This window comes from Necator americanus, chromosome III, assembly GCF_031761385.1.
Source record: "Necator americanus strain Aroian chromosome III, whole genome shotgun sequence".
Lineage (NCBI taxonomy): Eukaryota > Metazoa > Nematoda > Chromadorea > Rhabditida > Ancylostomatidae > Necator > Necator americanus.
In genome coordinates, this window is record NC_087373.1 from 17,623,176 (window position 1) to 17,641,261 (window position 18,086).

Genomic DNA, 18,086 nt, shown 5'->3' on the forward strand with positions numbered 1-18,086 from the left:
ACCTACCGGAGGTGATGTCTACTTGACGTCTCAGTAGTACCATCCTTTTGTAATGGTTCTGATCACTGTCTCCTTCGTGCAAAAATACGACTTAGCCACACGATGGAAAAGAACATCTGCTATCGGCAACGAAGGAGAAAAGAAGTCGTCTACGACGATTGCGTACTCGAGGGCTCCTTCTTCCAAGGTGACGGGCACATCGAGGAGGACCCAAACGAGGTGCTGCTAAAACGATTAAAAGCCTGTGCTGAACGTGCCGAATATAGAAGCCGCGTACGACAAACTTGGATCGAATTTTGAAGACCACCAAGGAATTGTTGGAAAGAAAGACTTTGAGGCTTGATCCGAATAACATCGCACATTGAGCAGTTAGCAGCAAACGCTAGCTGCAGAAAAGCGTTGTACGAAGATCTCTCGAAATGCAGGCAGAAGGAAATTCTTAATGCAGCACAAAGAAGAACGAGTTTAAAAAATTCCCGCAAGGATCTCCGCGAATATAATATTCCTCTAGAAGCTTTGCTGAGTGAAGACGGGTTTCGCACGTCTTCTCGTCGTGAAATGGAAGTCGTTACGGAGAGCTTCTACTTAAACCTTTCCCCTTCATCAACTCCTGTGTCAAGCCCGATCATCTCCACTGGTGAAGCTCCACCATGTATTCTCCCTTCGGAAGTACGAGTCGCTATCAGAAGCATGAAACCTGGCACAGCCCCCGGACCTGTATCATATGAGCAGACTTTCTTCGGGTTGGTAGCCTTCCACTTCATGTAATATTAGCAGACATGACGTCCTTCCTTCAGAAAGGATCCCAGACCGGTGGAAGACCTCGTGAACCGTTCTTATCCATAGGAAAGGTGACCGAGAGGACCTTCGGAACTACCGTCCGATATGCCTGCTGAGTGTGTCATACAAAGTAACCACTAAGATCATCCTCACGCGCATATCTACGACGCCGGATGAAGTCCAATACCGAGAACAAGCTGGATTCTGTAGGTGTTCAGCTGCTTGGACCACATCCAGACAGTTTCGAGGGTCATAGAGGGTTGCCGGGAATACCCACTGCCCCTTCTTCTAACCTTCATCGACTATGAGAAAGCCTTCGACAGCGTAGAAACGAATGCAACACTGATAGTGATAGCGCTGACCGATCAAGGTGTGGAAGCGTCGTATGTGAGGACATTAGCCAATTGCTACGATTGATCGATGCACGACTAGGATACAGTTTTTCCACAGCCTCCTCACCGTACCGATCGGAAATGACAATCTAGTAATAGTCACGATTCATGATATATAATAACGGGCTTATTCTGTCCTGTCTGTGTGTGTGTATGTATGTATGTATGTATGTATGTATGTATGTATGTATGTATGTATGTATGTATGTATGTATGTATGTATGTATGTATGTATGTATGTATGTATGTATGTATGTATGTATGTATGTATGTATGTATGTATGTATGTATGTATGTATGTATGTATGTATGTATGTATGTATGTATGTATGTATGTATGTATGTATGTATGTATGTATGTATGTATGTATGTATGTATGTATGTATGTATGTATGTATGTATGTATGTATGTATGTATGTATGTATGTATGTATGTATGTATGTATGTATGTATGTATGTATGTATGTATGTATGTATGTATGTATGTATGTATGTATGTATGTATGTATGTATGTATGTATGTATGTATGTATGTATGTATGTATGTATGTATGTATGTATGTATGTATGTATGTATGTATGTATGTATGTATGTATGTATGTATGTATGTATGTATGTATGTATGTATGTATGTATGTATGTATGTATGTATGTATGTATGTATGTATGTATGTATGTATGTATGTATGTATGTATGTATGTATGTATGTATGTATGTATGTATGTATGTATGTATGTATGTATGTATGTATGTATGTATGTATGTATGTATGTATGTATGTATGTATGTATGTATGTATGTATGTATGTATGTATGTATGTATGTATGTATGTATGTATGTATGTATGTATGTATGTATGTATGTATGTATGTATGTATGTATGTATGTATGTATGTAGTAGTATGTAGATGTATGTATGTATGTATGTATGTATGTAGTAGTATGTATGTATGTGTATGTATGTATGTATGTATGTATGTATGTATGTATGTATGTAGTATGTATGTATGTATGTATGTATGTATGTATGTATGTATGTATGTATGTATGTATGTATGTATGTATGTATGTATGTATGTATGTATGTATGTATGTATGTATGTATGTATGTATGTATGTATGTATGTATGTATGTATGTATGTATGTATGTATGTATGTATGTATGTATGTATGTATGTATGTATGTACGTACGTACGTACGTACGTACGTACGTATGTGTGTGTGTCACGAAATTTGAAAAGGGGAGCGCGACGGGTCCACCGGCGTCGAGTTGTTGCCTCGACGCCAAAAGCTATAAAATGGGGTGCGACGGGTCCCACGGCGTCAGGTTGGCGCGCCGGCGTCAGATACCTATAGAAGGGGTTACGACGGGCTCACCGGCGTCGGATTGGTGCACCGGTGCCAGATACCTAAAGAAGGGGGTGCAACCGCGTCGGATAGGCCTGCGGCACCAGATAGCTATAATATGGGGTGCGACGGGTCTCGCGGCATCGAAACTTCGTGTGCATGTGTGCGCGTGAGATTGGCTCACGGTAATATGGGATTTATACCCAAGAAGAATGCAGTGGTTCAGTGGTTGAATGTTCATCAAAAATATAGAAAGTCAAGAACACAGAAGAATGCCGGCCTGCTCCGGCCAGTACATGAACAAGATGTACACAAACGCGCCGCCTCCTTGCCATATGGTCGGCAAGGAGGGGACAGTATCGCGTCGAACAATAAACTATCAATTGTCGTGTTTCGAGGTCGGAACACTCCGACACAACAGAAAAAGTATCTATGCATTACATAATAAAATATATCGTAGTAACATGGCATTTTCCGATTCTTCTTTCTCGGAGAATTTCGAGTCCAATATTTACTGGATTCTTTTTTCCAGCTGACTTTTGGAAACTTCTTTTCACAGATCTAACAAGCCTTTCCCATTCACCATCCATCCATGGAGATGCTGGTGGATTAAAAATCCATTTAATGCCTTCCAAGGCACAGTAATTCATTACTGAATTCCCTGTTGTTTCATTACTTTCGAACAACTTTTCAATTATTTTCTGACCAAGTTTGAAATTTGATCCACAGTCTGTTCTCATTAAAAGAGGTACACCTCTACGCGATACAAATCGAATAAAACTATTGAGAAGCGCCCCTGTAGTGAGGGTTTCTACCACTTCCAAATGGATTGCTCTGATTGCAAGACAGGTGTAAAGACATACATACATTCTTTCATTCCTGTTGTATAGAAATGGTCCCATAAAATCACATCCTACGTTTTGAAACGGTTTGCTTATTGTCACCCTATCTGATGGTAGTGGTGGCATCTCTGGAGCTCCAAAAGGCATGCCTTTGCATCTCTTACGAATAGTACAATCTTTTATATACTTCTTAATTGCTCTTGATGGCTGCGGAATCCAATATTTCTGTCTAGCCAGAAACAGTATGTGGTCTTTGCCACAGTGAGCATTGTTGCAGTGCAAGTCTATAATAATGAGTCTAGCAAGGTCAGAGTCATTATCGATATAAATAGGCATTTTTGTATCTAAAGGTAGATTTGCATTTCCAATTCTTGATTTGTATCTTATGATTCCATCTTCATCTTTTACGATTATTATTTATTATTTGGTTATTATTTGGATTATTTGGTTCGGAAACCGTTTTTGCAGTTTTCTCATGTTGACATTTCTATGAAATGATGCTATGATTAATTTCTCACTTAAGCGCATCTCTTCGCAGTCAATTAGCGATTCCGGGTCAAAGCGCGAGACTGTAGATATTGCAATTGATGTCAATCTAGTAGTATTACATCGATTGATCCATTTGTGCAGCACCTTCGCAACTCTAGATATAGTTCGCAACGCTGTCTTGAAGCGTGAGAATCTCGATAGATCTACGAACATTGAGTTCGCATTATCATTATTACTCTCAGACTCTTCAACGTGGGGATTTTCAAATGTTTCCATTTCTTCCGTAATTTCTTTTCCATTCAAAGTCAATCGATAGAGCGTAGTTTCCAGCTAGATGGCTCTAGAGCCAGCCATTGCGGCCCCCTCACCCAGATGTGTGAGTCGAGTTGAGATGATGTAAGACCTCGCGTCCCTGCATCTGCTGGATTGTTGTGTGTTGGAACATGGAAAAAGTTCACGGAAATGCCTTTGCTCTCAACCTGAGATTTAATTTTTTCAATTCGGTCTTTCTGATTGATTATGAAAGCTGAAAGTTTTCGAGAGAAATTAATCCATTGTAGAGCAATTTCACTATCAGTGACAAGATTGAAGTGATCTATATTGTGATCTTTTCTAAGATACTCCTTTCCAATCTCATTTCAATAACTATTCCAAGCAATTCTAACCTTGGAGTTGTTTGCCGGCATTTTTTGGAAGTCAACTTTGACTTTCCGCTAATCAATTGCGTGACCCCGTTAGTGTCATTATGCCGCAGGAAGGTGCAACTTGATATAGCAAGATTGCTTGCATCACAAAATATCCATAAATCTGTTTTTGGTGTGTGAAGATTTCGCACTTCTGTGAGAATTGACCTGGGAATGCTGACACTTGCACCATTAATCTCTTTGCATACGGAGTTCCATTTATTAGTCATTACTGGATTCATTCCACTTAATTCCAGTGTCATAGATTTCTCGCATTAGCGACTTCAGCTTGATAAGCAATGGCGCAGTTACACCTATAGGATCGTATACAGAATTTATTATACTAACCACATCTCGCTTAGTAAGTAATGATTTCGACGGAATATTTACTTTCACGTTAAACTGATCAGTTTCTGTGTTATATTTAACACCTAAGAATTTGATATCACCAGAAGGTGATCTGCCTTTCTCATGGATTCCTTCATTTACTGTCTGAGAATTTGACACATATTCTCGTAGGTTCATACCAATTTCTTTGAAAAGATTTTTTGATTCGACATATTTTTTCAAAGTTTCCTGCTCAGTTGCAGCTGTCAATAAAATATTATCAACATAAATGTTTCTTGCTATTTCATGTGAAAGTAGGGTATTCTTTGCATTTAAGTAAGCAAGAATTGCTATATTCAATATGCTCGGAGATGCGGTAACACCGAATGGCAAACGGTTAAATCTGTAAACAACTATGTTGTCCTTTGTCAGCATCCGACTGATGTCTTTGACTCACAGAAAGCGACAAAGGTTTTTGTGCTCGTTTACGATTCTGATCTGAGTGCAGCTTCGATATCGCACGTTAATATAAACTTGCTAGTTCGACTGCGAATAAGGATATCATGAATTTTATTAACGAAAGATTCACCGGTGTGAATTACATTTAATGATAGTTTACCTCTTTGTTTCGAGGATGCATCAAATACGATTCTGAGAGGTTTCGCTTTTGAAGGTTTCCACACTCCGGAGTGTGGCATATAATAGGTGCCAGCCGCGTTTTTGACTGGTTCATGTATCTCTTCGATTATGGAATCTTTGAGGTAATCATTGAATATTTTGCTGTACCACGACCTTTGCTCTTTGTTGGTGGCCAGCTGTCTCTGTAAGGACTCGAGCCTACGGTATGCCATCGCGTAATTATCGGATATATCGATTACGTTGTCCTTAAGAGGAAATGGTGCAGTTACAACACTGTCCTTAAATGATATAGTTTTCGAGTAGTTTTCAAAATACTCAGATGTTCCTTCATCATTTGAAAATTCATTGCTGGAAATTGCTAATCCATCCAATTCGAAATACTTCTGAAATATACCTGCTTCACTTGGCTCCTGAACGAGCGTAAGACTATGGGTAATCTCTTCGCTAGTTACATTTACCGCACTTGTACTGCGACCATGAACAATTGGATCTACTAATGTTCTGGCAACATATAGTCCCGACGGTAGTCTTGTTCTAGTGCTACTCATAACAAATTGGTAGTAGTAATCTAATCCAACTGGAATTTGTGGATTTTGGTGTTCTGTTTCTGAATCTTGGATTGGACAAATAAATATCGTTATCTTGAAGAAACTGCTTATCTTGTTCTAAAAGATATACTGAACGAAAACCGTTAGTTATCACGGGTTTTGTTTGAACCGTTAGATGAATCGCTTTTCCAAAAACTGTAGAGATTTTCAATGGTACAAAGAACGTTTCAAATTTCTCAGTATGGCCACCAATGCCAGACATGGTGCATATTTCCGTTTTTTGCTTTGGGAGTCCAAAGTCCTCTGCTGTTTATTATGGTTCTCTGTGCACCAGTATCAAAAAAATATAAGAACTCGCTCATATTGGCCTGTTTTGTTATTCCACATATTTGCTTCGGCAGTCATGAGCACTACTTGGTCTTTTGTGGTATTGTCGTTAGAATCGACTTTGACGAAAGAATCACTTTGAATTGGATTTTCAGTATGTACATTCGAAGTTCGATCTCGTTGACGAACGTCATTTGAGGTGCGATTGCGCAATCCGGCATTATTCCCTCTTATTTCGCCAGTAGGGGGTCTTCTGTTGTTTGTTGCTGCATTGTTACCAAAGCGCAATTGATTTTGCTGATTTGTTACATTTTCGGATTATCTTGTAAAACATAAGCTTTGACGATGCATCCTTCCACAGTGGGGACAGTTTGGTCTAGTGCACTGATTACTTTTGTGCTGGTCGCTGAAGCATTTCCAACAGCGATTGGAGTTAATCACAACGTTCTTCTTTTGTTGGATATCTGTTACGGTTCTGCAATTATGAGCAGAATGCTCAGAGCTGTCACAGAAAATACACTGTCTATCATTTTTTCTTGTCTCTGACCTATGCAGAGTTTGATTCCTTTTTATTTCTGTGTTTTCGGTCTTAAAACGACCTTTTAATCTTGATTCAAGGAATTTTTTTTAGCGTTGATGTCTTTTTCGAGTTGCTCCATAACGTTTTCTACTTTCACATCTTCCATTTGTTGGATAGATATAAGGACATTTTTCACAATATTGTACGGAAACTTCTCCAGTATTCTTTCTGTCCACATGGCATCTTGTGTATTGGGTATATCCTGGCCCGCCGATACTATTTGGTTAATCAACATTCTTATTTTGTCGAAAATATATGTGCAATTCTCGGCATTGTTCCTTGCACATGGAAGGTCGATTAGTTTCTGCAAGATCTTCGCTCTATTTATAGGTTTGTTACCATATTTTTTCTTTATAGTTTCAACCATCCATTTATAATTCTGGGGGATTAATTGTATCCTTTTGATGGTCATTTCCGCTCTTCATCGAAGACTATATTTGAGAAGAAGCATTTTCTCAACTGTACTTAGTACTTTATTTTGGTGTACCAAAGTTTCATAGACTGCCCAGGACTCTAGGAATTCTTCTTCATCTCCCCAAAACCTAGGAAGTTTCATTTGACATGGTTTGAGAGTTCTACATATGAACTCTTCTTCGATCGCCTCTCTGCTGGTATCAGAACAATCCTCTCACAGCCATATTGCGTCATCTGGGCTGAAGGTTTCGTCATTACTTTGATCTGTTGCCGTTCTGGCACCTCCCGTTTGTGGCGATCGATTACTTGCATCTTCAAGATGCGTTACTATTCGTTGGTTTCTATGTAATTTTATTCCCAACTTCCTTGCAAATTTATCAGCTTGACTTGCTGCTTCTGCGGCTCTTGCTTCTAGCATGAATATCATTTCATTTGTTCTTGCCATGATATCAGTGAATTTTGTTTCACTTTCAATTTCCTCGATTTCTTTTTCGAGGTTCTTTTTGTTGCCTTTTGTTTTGGAATCACTGTATTTCATCTGCAGTTTGTCTATCAGTGACTGCAGTGAGTTTCTACTCTGTTTGGTAGTTTTTATACTACCTTTTATAAGAATGGTTGAGGTCAAATATGCCTCAAACATCTCCTCATCTGACCCATTTGGGTTACACTCTTCTTTGTAGAGTGAAAATTTCTCCAGAAGTAGCTCGAGAGTTTTGGCGCTATGGGCCATAGGTTTTCTATGGAAAACCAAAGACATCGATGTTGCACAGCTAGGGGCTTGCTGTGGGCAGCTGAGGGGCTTGCTGCACTTTTACGGCACTTTATTTGGCCGATGCACCAGAAAATTGTGCGCGTGAGATTGGCTCACGGTAATATGGGATTTATACCCAAGAAGAATGCAGTGGTTCAGTGGTTGAATGTTTATCAAAAATATAGAAAGTCAAGAACACAGAAGAATGCCGGCCTGCTCTGGCTAGTACATGAACAAGATGTACACAAACGCGCCGCCTCCTTGCCATATGGTCGGCAAGGAGGGGAGAGTATCCCATCGAACAATAAACTATCAATTGTCGTGTTCCGAGGTCGGAACAGCATGTCGCAAAAAGTAAATGGGATGTTTCATAGCCGTAGCCACTGGGCGCGTTACTTTTCACCTTTATGACTTCTCCGCGTGCCTATTTCCTTCTCCGTTCGCCTCAAATTGGTAGCCGCCTCCCTCAGAAAGTGGATACATCCATGCAAACGGCTGCTTAAACAGTAGCGAACACTTTACATGATCTGACGTGGAACGTTATCTTTATCAGTAGGATAAAGTCTTCCACGTCATTTTGTGCTAAAACATCATTCATTGATAACTCTTGGTGGGGAACAGGAGGAAAACCCAAATTTCGAGTAATACTTTCAAATTGTCTATATTATATTGGTATCGACGGAGTGTTTGAAGCTGAAGTTTGAATATTCTCCAAAAGTAGAACTGACGCGGTTAGAAAGAAAACTATGGAATCTTTTGCCTTTTTATAATAAAAAAGACCAAGAAAGATTGTTAGCGTTATTAAAAAAAATACAAATCTAATTTTACAGAAAATGTCACTACTATAGACTTTCATTGATCAGTGAAGGTGAGCGAAGCAAACACCACAGAAAGTCCGAAGTCGGGCTTTAGCCGGACGTTCAGACTAGTAATAGTATATCGCCAAAGCTGTTTGCGGCTGCAATGGATAATGAATCACTTTCTCGAGAAGAAAGGGACATACGTTTTGGCAAATTTTGTGTTGATGGAAAATTCTTTTTCAACCTTGAAGGAAGAACTGAATAGAAGGATGAGAGCAGCATTGGCAGCATTCGCACCCGTCAGGGAAGTTACGGACCAACTGACGGAAAAAGATTTCCGCGCCTATCTGCTTGACTCGACAGTTCTTCCAGCGCTCTTTTACGCACCCGAGACGTGGACAAACACCGCTGCCACGTCTAGAAAACTACTCACTAACCACAGAGCCTTTGAGAGATGTCTTTCTGAAGTTTAACCGGCGCACACAACACTTAGCCGGCCTTCGCAGCTCCGGCTCAGAAGCAATGATCCGTCTTCGCGACCCAGAGGAATATATATCGAAAGCAAAGCACAGATGGGCCGGTCACATTATGAGAAGAGTCAACGATAAATGGACTAAAAGAACGCTAGAGTGAATCCCAAGAGATGCTAAACGCCTTCGATAGAGGCAACCAACGAGATTGCGTGATGTGTTCTCTACACGGATGGACCAGCTGAGAACTCAGGTGGATAAGGACCTCGTCAACGTCCCTCACAAAACTTGAGAACATCTTGGACGAGAATGACGAGGGGACGAAACGAGTGGAAGAGATGCTGGGGCCAGCATGTGCGAGTGTATACGAAACCTGCACATTCTGACATATCAGAAATCAGATCAGAAAAAGATCAAAAGGAGATATGCACAACATTTCAGGGTCGTTAACAATACACCTTAGAAGCTTGTCAATCTCGTTGACTTCGCATGCACTGGATTACTGCACCGTGCTAGATTTAGTTTCTGCAACTCCCGACGTTCCTTTGGGTCAAATGTTTTGATGTCCTTTTCCAGTTTTTTTCAGGACTAACAAGCGCAAAAGCACTCTGCTGTAATCAAACCGCAGGTGTATTTTTTTATGTAGTAGACCGAGGCAGAGCATTTTAACTGGGAATGTTTGTGAGTATTGCTCCAATACAATTTGTACCATTATTTGCAAGCTCCTTCCTAAAAATCGCTAACACTTGCAGCCCATATGACAAGCAGAAGTGGAAATCCTCAGCAGAGAGTTGAGGCATCTCTTTCCATTTCCTCTCTAAAGACTTTTTTAAGTTTCTTTTTTTTTTTGTTGGCATTCCGATAAGTGGATCAGTGACTGAAGTAGCTTTAGCGGACGCTCTTCGGACATTCATTACTGCATCCTTCACTATTGTAGTTTCTTACTCGTGTTTAAGTGTCTGGTCATCTTCAACATGCAAAAGTAATTTGTAGATTCTGGCAATCACAGATTCGTCATCTGTGTTTGACGATCTCCTGCCCTTAAGAAAGGTTTGAGGAGGGATGTTTATACAAGAAAGAAACAAGCGAAACCAGGCATTTCTCTTTATTTCATTTGTGCCCATCAAATCTACGGAATTCCTTTTCTGCGATAAAAACAGGTCAGATACTCCAAAACTCGTCTTCTTTGGATGAAATCTCAACTACATAGCGGAGCAAAAGGTTCCCGAGAACTCCACACTGTCTACCGAAGCGGAACGCGCAGCAGAAATACGAGCTTGCTTGTGTCCGAGTTGTCGTGTGTTCTTGAGTGCGCGAAAGCGACGGCAGTTTAAGGGTTTAATCTCAGTAACGTTGTTGGTCCTGCACTACGCAGAATTCGCTCATGGTTTTTTTTTTCTTGCAGCTGGGAATTCATTCACCACCTCACCTTTCACCTGGAAGAATGGTGGTGACCCCATCTTTAGTGTTGTTCTCCTGTTTCCGTTCTGCGATGTTTCCTATAGGATCGTCTTTAGTTTGTATTATGAGACAAATGAGCTAACAGGCGGGAAACGAAGCAGGCTGAGAATAGGCGGTAGCAAATATTTTGTCCGAGACTTTTCTTCTCTTCGAAATTCCAGCCGGAAGAAGCTATTAAACCCGTGTAAAAGAGGAGTAAAACATTTGTGTTCCTTTCCGAGTGAGTTTTTTCTTTGGTTGCGTACAGGCACCAAAGAAATATTGGTTATGATAATAACGTATTGGTTATGTTTCTGGCTAGATAGCTATGCAAATAGGTCGGCGTTCTTACAGGCATTCTACTCTCTTATAATACCAGTGCTATTAAATTCGAACTCGTCAGTCTCGCTTCTCATCGTGTGGACAATTCCTTACAATCTTAATGCATTTACAGGTTTTCATCCGATAGAAACACAAATGGTGGATGCACTCGAATTTGCAGATGTATTTACAGAAGATATGGGAGTGTTGGTGAGTGTTGCAAAGCAGCTTTAACGAACATTTTCGATGTTCGGTTCTCTGCACTAAACACGTTTGCGGATTTAACAGCTGATACGCGAAAAACATAAATAAATTTAAAAGCTTCATGGATCAGAATTTCCAGACTGCTCAGTTCACCCGATAAAGCAAACATTGGTACGATTAAGTGAACATGAGTGAAATGGATTCCATCACCTTTAAAGCTGGAGAGAGCTGTGTCGTTTTCATTGCGGGTTCCGTTAAGCATTTCCACTTCGTCTTGTATAGGTGTAAAGGATTGCCTCATTTTGTGAGCTGATCAGTCTGATTTTCCCGACCTATCTGACTTCTGGATTTGTAGGAGGCTCTCCTTGTTTTCGCTGTAATGATCGGGTCTCTGCGAATGTATTGCCTCCAAAAACTTGGGCTTGAGTTTAGATACCCCCTTGCTCACCATCCCCCTCCACTATATTGCGAACTACGTCTTTTTGTGTATTTACTACTTTACATCAAGACGTTTTCCTAATAAACGCTATGCAACTGCACGGGACCTTTCCAATAAGATTTTAAATGAATGAGATACATATTATTCACATTATTGTGTGTCTAGCAAAGGATGACTGGGACGGGTTCAGCACGTTCGTGATAAGCGGAGTTGTAGACGCAATTAACAATCAACACATAGAAGTACATTTCTTGCGCAACAGCATACTACTGGATTCTATTTCGAAAATTAGACAGAAAGAAAGGAGAGAGATAGGGAGGGGAAAGATCGTTCTCAGGGAATCTCGTTCCGTCACCAGTTTGAACCTGCCAACGATGCTCCTACGCTGTTTGCATCACAAATGCTGACGGCAGCAGCAATGACTAAAGAAATCACACTAAGAAGAGTGAATTGTGATTGAAAAACACGGGTGCGCTTGAATTTTTCATTTCAGAGTTTTTTTTTTTTTTCTGTTGATATGTTGTTCAAGTGTTCTTTTTTTTTGTAAAAAAAAATATATCTGGTTACGTGGCTCAACTGCTGGTAAACCGCAAGAAAAGTTCAAGAAGTTTCGTGCTGGAAAGTACCACCTCGAACTGTGTAGAAGAAGTCAAAATAGTGAAAATAAACGACTAGCGTCGAAGAAGAAATCAAACCGGTCTCGCACTCTCAAATCTGCGTGTCTAGCATAGGATGACTATGAAGAACCGTTAGATTGACTATTTGATTTCCGACTTTCCAGAACCAGACCAGAAATGTAATTATCTCAACTTTTAGTACCTTTCAAATCCTCACAAATCGCTCTTTACATTTTTAAAATAGAATTCTATGTTGTTTTCATCTCCGTGGTCAAGTCAATGTGATGTTCTTTTCATTTCGTCACAGTACCACCTTAACCTTATGCACATAATTTTATTTGCATTTGGACCGTTTGTATCAGTGATATTGTTTCTATTTTGCTATTTTGCAGATGCTATTATCTCTTCGTGAATCGTCAGGTCAAAATTACCTGAAGCCTGCTATGACCAAATAGTTGCGAAATGGCGGGGTGAGACCTCCACTCATCTCGGAGCTAGCGAAGCTCCTATCTAGAGAGTGAGAATCGTAGAACGGTGCCGTTAGTCTGCATTCCGCAGCAAGGAGAGTAGGAGTCGTTCATCGAACGATCCAGAACTTCGTTAGAAATTCAAATGGACTCGGTAGTTATCGTTTATACAGCAGTAAACATCCGTCGGATGATTCTAACCTGAAGAAGCTAGAGATGCAGGGAGATTATCCCGGAGGCATTGTCAATTCTGTGATTCCTAGGTTGAAAGGTTCTGCGTGGGAAAAGGGCAGACGTTTGATTAATTTCACTAAATATTTCTTGGCGAGTGTGTAGCACAGTTGGTAAGACGTTCCATTTTTTTAGATAGTTCATAACTGCATTAGTGTAGTAAACTAAGGTTTTTATCCCTACGAGGTCGTTAAATTGTTCCCAGACTTGTCCGGAGGTCCAGAGTACGCTGGTGTTTTCCTAACAGTGGTCTTAAGAGCGGGTTGAGAGTAGTACGAGGTCATATTCAGGGCTCAAGGGAGATTGTTTTAATTATTTTACGGCGCAAACATCTTTCTACCGAACGCATCCTCCTTTGTTCCTTTTTTTTGGAACCAAGTTATTAACGTTTATTTCAGCGTACCAAAATCCACACTAGTCTAGGACTTATTCTCAGTCAAGATTAGTGAACATCGTTAAAGTCACCTCCAAATCCCGCTTAAATACTGTAATTTTTCATTCATATTTCTCTCAGCTCTTGCTCATATTATATTGGTCTTATTTTCATTTATTTACTAGTCTTTCATTTATTTTCTTGACTTATTTGTTATATTCGATTTTTAATTGTATGCGACTACACTGGAGAAGAGAGGAAAGAGGGAGAGGGAGAAGGATGCCGTTTTTGGGAGGATCGTGTTCTCCACTTGACCTTCTACACAAAACACCCCTAGGACTAAGGGACTGTACTGACTGAATAGTTCCGTATACTTTGTCCAGCAGTTTCGATACTATTGCAGTTTGGTCAAAACAACATTGAGCTAGGTGCAGTTGCGTAAGCAAATGCGCTTGAAGTGGTGTGGTGAAGCATAGCGGTTAGGATTGACGAAGGACCTTTGCTAGCACTACGCATCGTTGTAGTTCGCAATGATCCCATCTCGATCTCACCCGCAAGCTCCATAGATCGCAGCAGCTTACCTAATTGCAGCGAGCTTCATGTCGTTTTGACCCGACTGTAGTAATGCAGCTCATGGTGTCGTTTTGGATGGTTCTCCTTTAATGATGACACGAATTGTTAACGAGACGAGGTCGATCTGATTTCCTCACATCCACATTTCCTATTGATTTGCTTTGCTTGATGATCTCCGGAGACCAAGGAGAGTCACTTTCTGTCAGAATACAATTTTTGCAGATTTTTAAGCCTTTCATTGGTTACAGATTTTTATAAGCACTTAAAATGCAAGTAAGCAATATAACATGGGCAAGCCCATGAACTACTACAAAAACGAAAAAGGCGAAATTTCATTTAATGGTGACTTGGTTCGACATTTTTCATTGAGACTACTCTTAATCTATCCCTGTTCAACTTCTTTTTACAGAATCCTGGCCGAATCAAATTTGCTGAGTCGATGATACAATTCAAAAATGAAAAAACAGGGAAGCTGAATACAGCTAACGCTTCGGATCTGAACGGTTTAAACTGGCAGCGTCTAGGAAATCGTCCTGGTATAAAGATGTGGTTCAGCGATGGAAAGAAAATGCGTTTTGGAGGTTTCAAAGATTCTGTGGGTCTTCACGCTCACTACTGCAGATGTTCTTTTCCACATCGGTATCATGCCATTCTGTTGTGTAATTTATAGGATCTTGACAAGATCAAGCAGTTCGCCCAGAAGAACTGGAAAAAAGAAGTGGAGCAGAATGATCTCGTTTTGAAGGGCTGGAATTACGGGAACTGTCAAGTAGATGGTACGAACATCATTTCTGTTCCGCTACTTTTTTTTTGAAATTTATCTCTTGCTTCTTGCTTCAGGACAGTCCGTAGAGTTCACTCTTGATAACAAGCCGGTTTTTGAGGTGCCTCTTTCAAACGTAGCAAATTGTGTTGGAAACAAAAGCGAAGCTACTCTTGAATTCCACCAGGTAAGCAAATTGTGATTTTCTCATTAAAATGAAGAGCGCACATGTGTTGCAGAATGACGATTGCCCTACTTCGCTCATTGAAATGCGCTTTCATATGCCTGCTGACGTAGAAGATGAGGAGTCGGATCCAGTTGAGGTTAATGAGTTTCCTAGAGAGTTGGTATCATCTCAAATTCGTGTGGGGAATAAAGAAAGAGGGTCTATTAATTTCTTTGTCCTACCATTCTCTGGTATTTACAGTAGTGCTACACCAACAGACAGTTTATTAGTTAGACATCTGTTCCAGTATTTTCTCATTTCTGATTTATCTTGCAGTCCTTTTTTCGCCACCGATTTTGCGTATTTTAGGAATTTCGGAAAGCTGTGATGGCCTTCGCTGGTATTGAGACAGAGACCGGTCAGCCAGTTGCATCTCTTCAACAGATTTTGTGCACAACTCCTCGGTAGGTCATTTTTTTGCGCATTCAGAGAACAAATGGAAAAACGTGCAGATTCGTTCAAGATCTGTTAAATGACTATTTCCCTCATTGTAGTGGTCGTTACGATATCAAAGTGTTTCCCAACCACCTCTCACTTCATGGAAAAACTTACGACTACAAAATCCCCATCAAGACAATTATGCGGCTCTTTCTTGTGCCGCACAAGGATGGTCGTCATGTATACTTTGTTGTAGGTTTTTTTCGTCGTGCTAATTGAGAAAGGAAACTTTTATTCTGAATAGATTTCATTTCTTTACTAATTATTCGTTAAATGTGTATCTTGCTTTTAAGATTTCATTGAATCCACCTATTCGTCAAGGGCAAACTAGGTATCACTACTTGGTTCTTGAATTCCTCAAAGAGGATGAAATCGATCTGGAATTGGGATTGACTGAGTAAGTTTTTAGTGTGCGTACTAAATAGAGTATTTTTAGGAGATGAGTAAACTGTATCTTCAATAATTAAGTTTAGACAGCAACTGAATGAACAGTATGGCGGCAAATTAGAAAAAGAGTTATCCGGTCCTCTGTACGAGGTAGTGTCCAAAATATTTCGAGTACTTATCAACATGAAGATAACCGTCCCAGGAAACTTCGTAGGGTGAGAACTGGTTTCTGCATTCGTACGTTTGTGCAGTCAACATCTGTGATCTGAAAATAGTTGTATACAGTTACGTTGTTAGTTCGGTCAACGCCAGTAATACCTGATTAAGGCATTCTGGCACACCTGCGGTGATGTGCGCGCATAGACAAGCTTCTGGATTTCTGTATCCACTGGAAAAAGGCTTCCTTTACATTCACAAGCCTCCTATGTATATTCGATTTGAAGAGGTGCGCTGCCCTGGAAGGGGGACTTGCTCATTGCGTCTCTTATAGTCAAGTCTTTATAGGTTGCTTCAGTACATTTTGCGCGCTCAGATGTCTCCACGCGGTCGTTTGATTTCGAGATTGAGCTCAAATCTGGCCAAGTCTTAGTCTTTAACAGTGTCGAAAAGTGAGCTATTCCACGTTGAGTTTGGAGTTCAAGTTTCAGCTTACCTTTTGTCAAACATTAATAAAAGTCTCATCTAGAGAGGAGTACAATAAGCTGTACGACTATGTTCAGAATAAGCACCTTCGCATTCGCAACGCGAAAAAGATGGTCTGTTCGTGATCTGTTATCCTCTATAGGTGTTTCGCTGCTCCGTATGCTGGTTTTTAGGACAAGAACTATGCTGAGGACCGTTTCGCAGGTTCAGACGATGAGATAGATCCTTACAAAGAAACAGTGAAGGCTGAAGGCAAGGAGCGTACCGGTGCGGATAGTGACGATGATTCAGACTCGGAAGACGATGATTATGATCTCGACGAGGACATTAAGAAGCGCAAACAAAACCGCGACTCAAGTGAGGGAAGTGGGTCAGAACCCGATGAGGAATTCGATTCTGATGCGGGGACTAGTGAAAGTGGTTCCGGAGGGTCAGAAACTGAGGAAACACCCAAGAAAAAGAAGAAGGTATGTTCCTCTATATTACGTTTTGCGATTCGTTTGATGTTCTTTCTTGTTTTTGCAGAAGGAGAAGGATGCAAAGGAACCGAAGGAGAAAAAGGAACGCAAGGAAAGAAACAAGGGCGATGGTAAAAAAGGAAAACGGGAGAAGAAGGATCCCAACGCCCCGAAAAGGGCTCAGTCTGCGTACTTCCATTGGCTTAACGAAAACAGAACCAAAATTAAGAAGGTATTCTAAAATCTTTGTACACCTACATTAGATCTTATAAGTAGTGTTTGATTACCTAAGCATGTATCTGTTAGGAAGGTGACACTGTTGCTGACGTTGCGAAAAAAGCTGGAGAAATGTGGAAAAATATGGATGCAGAAGCCAAACAAGTGAGGAGGGGACTGCACAGTTGTCTAGACAGCCTTTTTTTAATTATAATTTCAGCCTTGGGAGAAGAAGGCAGCTGCCGACAAAGAACGTTATGATGCTGAGATGAAGGAGTATAAAAAGAATGGCGGAAAGGCAGCTTCGAGTACTGAGTCAAGCGGTGCAAAGAAATCTTCCGGACCGTATGATTTTTTTTTTAGTATCCGCGAAACGTTAAGGGAAGATTGTCAACAAAGGAAAATGAACTGGTGTACTGTTTTAAAAGTCTAAGGTCTTTAAAGTACTGTTTTGGTGGAATTAAATCCTCTTCTTTGCTCGTAGCAGATGGAACTCTTGACATTATCTTCTTTACCTCCGAAGAATTCATTATAGATCACCTCTAAAGGCGAAGTCAAAAGAATACATCAGTGATAGCGAAGATTCCGATGACGACGACGACAAGCCTTTGAGACCAAAGGAAAAGAAAGAGGCAGAAGTGAAGAAGGAACAGGTTTGGATTAGTCTAAATGCTTTCTCTGCTGAGTAACTCCTTAGTTTGCAGCCTAACTCAGAAGAGAACTCCGACGCTAGCGACTAATTTTGGACGTCGCTCCTGTAATATTTCGCTTTTGGAGAGTTTTAGTGCATAAACGGCAGATTCACAACACCGTTGATGAAATTTATGACTACGTAGCCAAACATAGTAAAGTTAGCAAACCAAAATTACCGCTTCTCATCTTTTAATATCCTTCG

General features: G+C 40.4%; 4 protein-coding genes across 5 annotated transcripts; 2 read left to right on the forward strand and 2 right to left on the reverse strand.

Moving 5' to 3' along the window:
- Positions 1–102: 102 nt before the first annotated feature.
- Positions 103–17,931, forward strand: RB195_009932 (uncharacterized protein; the record flags this gene model as incomplete). Of its 2 annotated transcripts, XM_064190708.1 has the most annotated exons (21): positions 103–187; positions 512–743; positions 847–986; positions 11,291–11,367; positions 14,471–14,656; positions 14,732–14,837; positions 14,902–15,011; positions 15,064–15,147; positions 15,360–15,454; positions 15,545–15,680; positions 15,782–15,885; positions 15,962–16,090; positions 16,203–16,320; positions 16,380–16,483; positions 16,561–16,630; positions 16,691–16,984; positions 17,043–17,207; positions 17,282–17,356; positions 17,412–17,536; positions 17,727–17,844; positions 17,896–17,931. In XM_064190708.1, 21 exons carry the CDS (start codon positions 103–105, stop codon positions 17,929–17,931), a joined length of 2,589 nt encoding a protein of 862 aa, XP_064048290.1. The 2 variants fall into 2 exon arrangements, with proteins under 2 accessions (XP_064048290.1, XP_064048294.1); XM_064190707.1 differs by lacking the exons at positions 103–187; positions 512–743; positions 847–986 and having other exon boundaries at positions 11,314–11,367.
- Positions 559–846, forward strand: RB195_009933 (uncharacterized protein; the record flags this gene model as incomplete). Its single annotated transcript, XM_064190709.1, has 2 exons — positions 559–743; positions 798–846. The coding sequence occupies 2 exons, from the start codon at positions 559–561 to the stop codon at positions 844–846; spliced, it is 234 nt and encodes a 77-aa protein (XP_064048291.1).
- On the reverse strand, positions 5,353–6,054 carry RB195_009934 (uncharacterized protein; the record flags this gene model as incomplete). The annotated part of the gene is made up of 1 exon (XM_064190710.1): positions 5,353–6,054. The coding sequence occupies one exon, from the start codon at positions 6,052–6,054 to the stop codon at positions 5,353–5,355; it is 702 nt and encodes a 233-aa protein (XP_064048292.1).
- RB195_009935 (uncharacterized protein) lies at positions 7,590–8,132 on the reverse strand (the record flags this gene model as incomplete). The annotated part of the gene is made up of 1 exon (XM_064190711.1): positions 7,590–8,132. One exon carries the CDS (start codon positions 8,130–8,132, stop codon positions 7,590–7,592), a length of 543 nt encoding a protein of 180 aa, XP_064048293.1.
- Positions 17,932–18,086: the final 155 nt, after the last annotated feature.